Here is a 5,828-nt window from a genome sequence, read left to right on the forward strand (position 1 = left end):
TAGAAGTTTTTTTATTCTTTGAGAAGCCTTCAGTCCAGCTTCCCAACCTCTTTTGCATAGCCCCCAAATTCAGAAGCTGTCCCATGGGGAAAACTTGTTATGCATTTAGAGTGCCTTAAATTTCCAAAATGTTTTGCAAACTTTTTTTTTATTATGTTTTGTTAATCACCATACATTACATCATTAGTTTTTGATGTAGTGTTCCATGATTCATTGTTTGCATATAGTACCCAGTCCTCCATTCAGTGCGTGCCCTCTTTAATACCCATCACCAGGCTAACCCATCCCCCCACCCCCTCCCCTCTAGAACCCTCAGTTTGTTTTTCAGAGTCCGTAGTCTCTCATCGTTCGTCTCCCCCTCCGATTCCCCCCCTTCATTCTTCCCCTCCTGCTATCTTCTTCTTCTTTTTTTTAACATATAATGTATTATTTGCTTCAGAGGTACAGATCTGTGATTCAACAGTCTTGCACAGTTCACAGTGCTCACCATAGCACATACCCTCCCCAATGTCTATCACCCAGCCACCCCATTCCTCCCACCCCCCACCATTCCAGCAACCCTCAGTTTGTTTCCTGAGATTAAGAATTCCTCATATCAGTGAGGTCATATGATACACGTCTTTCTCTGCTTGACTTATTTCGCTCAGCATAATACCCTCCAGTTCCATCCATGTCTTTGCAAATGGCAAGATTTCATTCTTTTTGATGGCTGCATAATATTCCATGGTATATATATACCACATCTTCTTTATCCATTCGTCTGTCGATGGACATCTTGGCTCTTTCCACAGTTTGGTTATTGTGGACATTGCTGCTATAAACATCGGGGTGCACATACCCCTTCGGATCCCTACATTTGTATCTTTGGGGTAAATACCCAGTAGTGCAATTGCTGGATCATAGGGTAGCTCTATTTTCAACTCTTTGAAGAACCTCCATACTGTTTTCCAGAGTGGCTGCACCAGCTTTGCAAACCCTTTTTGACTGCCAAAAAGCATTGCTGTTTTTTCCTTCCCTAGTCTGTGTCCCTCTGCCTGGGCCAAGTCCAAGCCACACAATGGTCCCCAAATCAAATATTCCCAGAAAAGATAAGAGCTGGTGATTGGCAGTTGACTTTGGAGAGTACCCCTTCTCTGGAGTTCCAATTCATTTCATCCTCATTGCAGCCATATTTCTCCAATTTATTAAAAAATGTAATTTGTGTAATTTATCCAGGTTTTCCTAGTTGTTGCAGTACAAGTGTTGGGCTACCATGACCTATTACATCCCACACAGGAGTAGAAGTCCAGACATGTAGCTAAAGAGGTATATGGAAGAACCGCTACTCAAGGCATATGAGCAAGAAATAGGTTTAGTAAGTATGTGAGCAGCAGCAGGTCGCAGAAAGCCTTGGAGAAAGCAGCCCTTACAAGACGGTAGCAAGATGGTAGAACTTTGAGTGAGTGCAGAAGTAGAAACACAAGCTTTAGGACTTGATTTGAAAGAACTGACATCCCAAACTAGATAACATGGGACCTAAGATGAAGACCAGAAGAAATCTTTTGAAGCACTTTTCACAATTATAATTCAAGAATCAACTGTTAAGATCTGACTTTTCCAGTAAGATGTAAACTCTAAGATAAGAATTTTGCCTGCCTTCTTTCTTTCATCACTGTATCACATAAACACAGCATAATGACTTCCATTTGGTAGGTTACTATTAACTACTAATTAATATTTGACCAAAGAAGAAAGGTAGGAATTTTGGATTCACATGGTAGAAATCAATAAATACCATAACCTACAATCAGTCTTATAGACTTGGCTGTAAATAATTGTGCTTGTATTAACTATAAACATTACAAAATCTCATTCCAGAATCCTTTGTTTCTATGGTTTTCAGATATCTTCAGTGTCCAGATGTTCCAGCTGCCTATCTCCCAGAAATCCAGCTCTGCCTCACTATGGGGGCCACAACCTGTAATGGATCAGTGGATGGATCACCAGTCTTCTACCTGGTGGGAATCCCCTCTCTGCCAGAGAGCTTCTTCCTCCCCGTGTTCTTTACTTTCCTCCTCCTCTACCTGCTCATCCTGCTGGGAAATGCCCTGATCCTGGTGGCTGTGGTGGCAGAGCCCAGCCTCCACAAGCCCATGTACTTCTTCCTGATCAACCTCTCCACTCTGGACATTCTCTTCACCACAACCACTGTCCCCAAGATGCTGTCCCTCTTCCTGCTTGGAGACCACTTCCTCAGCTTCCCTGCCTGCTTATTGCAAATGTACCTCTTCCAAAGCTTCACGTGTTCAGAAGCTTTCATCCTGGTGGTCATGGCCTATGACCGCTATGTGGCTATCTGCCGCCCCCTGCACTACCCTGTCCACATGACCCCACAGACCAATGCTGCCCTGGCAGCCTATGCCTGGTTTATCGCTCTCCTCTTGCCCATCCCCGCAGTGGTGAAGACCTCCCAGATGGCGTATAACAACATTGCTCATATCTACCATTGTTTCTGTGACCACCTGGCTCTGGTTCAGGCCTCCTGCTCTGACACCACGCCCCAGACCTTCATGGGCTTCTGCATCGCCATGGTGGTATCCTTCCTGCCCCTTCTCCTGGTGCTTCTCTCCTATGCCCACATCCTGGCTTCAGTGCTTCGCATCAGCTCCCGAGAAGGACGCTCAAAAGCCTTCTCCACCTGCGGCTCCCACCTCCTGGTGGTTGGCACCTACTACTCATCCATTGCCACAGCCTATGTGGCCTACAGGGCTGACCTGCCCCTCGACTTCCACATCATGGGCAATGTGGCATATGCTATCCTCACACCAATCCTCAACCCTCTCATCTACACGTTGAGAAACAAGGAAGTCAAGGCAGCCATCACCAAAATCACATATCTCAAGACCCAGTCTTGGATAAGAGCCCTTGAGCTTTAGATGCAGCTAATTCTGCACTCAGGACACAAAATAAAGGTGCCCAGGACAGATTAGGAGCTCAGTAAATATTGTTGAACAAATAAATTAATGAATATAGAATGGTAAAAGAGAATTCAACTGAGCAGATAGTTCCAACAGGCAAAGTCAGATAAAGATGATCCATCCATGGATTTCAGTCAGACTTCTCATTAAAATAAAGTATACACCACTGGCATAAAGTGCTGAGCTCTTGAGAGCTGTTAATGATGCTCTTCTCATTGTCAGCAAAGTCTAGGGACAAATTCTACCCTCCCCCATATATGTCCTAAGAAATGCCAGGGAGTTGATCTCTGAGGGATGGTGGGTGCAGTTCCCATAAGAGTACCATCTTGAAAGAAATTACCCTAGGAGACCTGCCTGAAAGGAAAGGGCTGAGGGTTTAGTGGGTCATGGCTCAGCACCGAGAAGGCCTTGCATGGAGATGCCATAGGAGACACCAGTGTGGACCAGGTTTAACAGGTGAGTAGGGCTAGGGAAACAGTGCCCCAAGACAGGCAGAGAATGCTGGGGTGGGGAAACAGGACAGAGTGGCCAGGACCTATAAACCAGGACCAGGGATCAGGAAGACAGATTGGGTGCACAAGATGATGGCAACCAAGATCCAGACTGGCTGTGCATACACGGGCTGTGGGATCTTAGACCACATATCCTGGCAGATCTGGACAAGTTGCACCTCTGGGTGGGATTCACATCATCTTGGCCAAGCCTTTCCCCCAGCAAAGCAAGGCTTTGTCACCGGCAGACACACTAGCAAGCTCTGAGCCTTGTGGCCAGGCTCGCATGTAAGCGTTGTCTAAGCTAAGCATTATGTCTCTCCATAAGGATCACAACAACTCAGGAGGTCACCGATGACAGAAATGAGCCCCAGGAGGGGGAAGTGACTTGCCCAAGGTCACACCGCTGAAAGTAGGAGCTGGGATTGGAATCAGGGCCTTTCTGACACACAAGCCACACACTTGACCACTAAGGTCCACATGACAAGATGAAGGGAGAGAATGTGGCTGGCAGCAGGGGCTCCCTAGGCCAGATAGCCCTCACCCTCTCCCTTTGGGTGTGGACCATTGTGACATCCGATCTGTCAACCACAGAGGGGACCCTCAGAAAAGAGCTCATTGAATTGGACACCCCCCAGAGATCTTTTCTTCCAAAGCCCTCACTGCCCAGATGAGAAAACCAAGGCTCAGGGACCCAAAGTCACAGCTGGCGAGTGGCAGAGCTGGTCCAGGAGCCAGCACTCTTGGTTGCCAGGCGGGGCTCAGGCCTTCGCAGGAGCCTGGCTCCAGAACACCTTCTGCTCTCCCCCTCACCGGCCGTGGCCTTGGACGGACCCTCAGATTCTCGCTGGCTGAAGGGCATAAGCACTCCCTGGCAGGCTTGGATGATGAGAGGGGGTGATAGATGTGAAGTAAGGCTTCAGGTTGTACATTCAGGGACCAGTTCTTCTGTCTGGCTGTGTAACTGGCTGGTGGACAATCCAGACAGGGAGCACCCTTGCCGGTTATGGTGGCACGTTCTGTGCCCTGGGAAACAGCACCCTTCGGGCCCGAAGCACAGGACTGCATCGTTCACATGTACTAGGTAATTCAGAGTAAAACAAGAACCCTAACCTGTAAATTAAGTGTAAGAAGATCCAGCCAAACTCGGATATTTCCTAGGATGGGACAGTTGGACGATGCTTTGAAATACCAAATGCGAAATTCTTTCAGAAATTTTTTCTGGTGCCCCTGCTTCACTGGTCAGCCAGCACATTGTGTGGTTGACTGTTGGATGGTCCATCACCATGTGCACCTGTCCACGCAGGTGGACCCTTGGCCTTGACCCTTTGTGTTTCTGCCTCTCAGATGCCTCACTCTGCCTCACCTGGGACTGTCAGCCACATTGGCCTCTCTGAGGGCAGAAATGCCCTTGGTAGCACAGTTTGCATCCCCTCAGGTGTGAGAACATCCCAGTGGCCCAACATCTCAGGATGGGGTTCAGATACTAAGGGATAAGTCTCTCAATTTGGGACAGAGAACTTTCATTCTTTGGCTAGGTCCTTGGGTCTGACTTCTGGAACATTTCAAAGGAATTTTTGAATTGGCAGATACCACATCTTGTTTCAGTACTCACCAGATAGAGACTCAGATAAAAATGTGAAATATAGATTTGTCTGATGTTATCAACGAAAATAAAAACCAGAAAGGGAAATAGAAAACCTTGGTCCTAGTATTTTCTCCTGAAGTTTTCCCCTGGAAACTTGAACTTCTGGATCCTCTAGGAAACATAGCATAGAAGAAAGAGCCCTGTTTTGAGAAACAAAGACCTGAGTTCTAGTGGGGGCTCTTGCCTGTGGCACCTGGGAAAGCCCCTACCCTTTCTTTCTTTTCTTTTCTTTCTTTCTCTCTCTTTTTTTAAAAGATTTATTTATTTATTTGAGAGAGACAGAGAGAGGGGAGGGAGGGGAAGAGGGAGAGAATCTTCAAGCAGATTCCTTCCTGAGCTTGGAGCCCAACACGGGGCTCAATCCCACGACCCTGAGATCACCACCAAGGGTCAGACACTTAATCGACTGAGTCGCTCAGGTGCCCCAAGCCTCTATGCTCACTGTCTCTCTGGCTTTTGGGGAGAAAGTTGTAGGACTTGAAAATAAGAACTTTTTTCCAGTTTTTACATTGCTGGTCTTCCACATAAGAGGTGTTGTGAGAAGAGAGAGAAATTGGAGGTGACTCCAGGAAAATCATGGAGTCACCAGGATCAATGAGACAGGAATACCAGTATCAACATGGATTTCTCGGGGCCCTTCATCCAAGGGACAAATCCAAAATGGAGGGTGAATCAGTATTTTCCTCAGCTCAAACCCCCCCAGATCTGTGGGTTGAAAACCCAGAATCCCTT

The 5,828-nt window shown here is 47.0% G+C and overlaps 1 protein-coding gene across 1 annotated transcript; it reads left to right on the plus strand.

The window, feature by feature from the left end:
* The first annotated feature begins 1,943 nt into the window (after positions 1-1,943).
* Positions 1,944-2,915, plus strand: LOC113915350 (olfactory receptor 2AT4). The gene has a single exon (XM_027581206.1). The coding sequence runs from the start codon at positions 1,944-1,946 to the stop codon at positions 2,913-2,915; it is 972 nt and encodes a 323-aa protein (XP_027437007.1).
* The last annotated feature ends 2,913 nt before the right edge of the window (positions 2,916-5,828 follow it).

The sequence above is a fragment of the Zalophus californianus genome, chromosome 11, assembly GCF_009762305.2.
Source record: "Zalophus californianus isolate mZalCal1 chromosome 11, mZalCal1.pri.v2, whole genome shotgun sequence".
NCBI classification, from domain to species: Eukaryota; Metazoa; Chordata; class Mammalia; order Carnivora; family Otariidae; genus Zalophus; species Zalophus californianus.

Excerpts from the sequence above, each read along its gene's own strand:
- LOC113915350 (XM_027581206.1), top strand. The coding sequence starts at position 1,944 with ATGGGGGCCACAACCTGTAATGGATCAGTGGATGGATCACCAGTCTTC.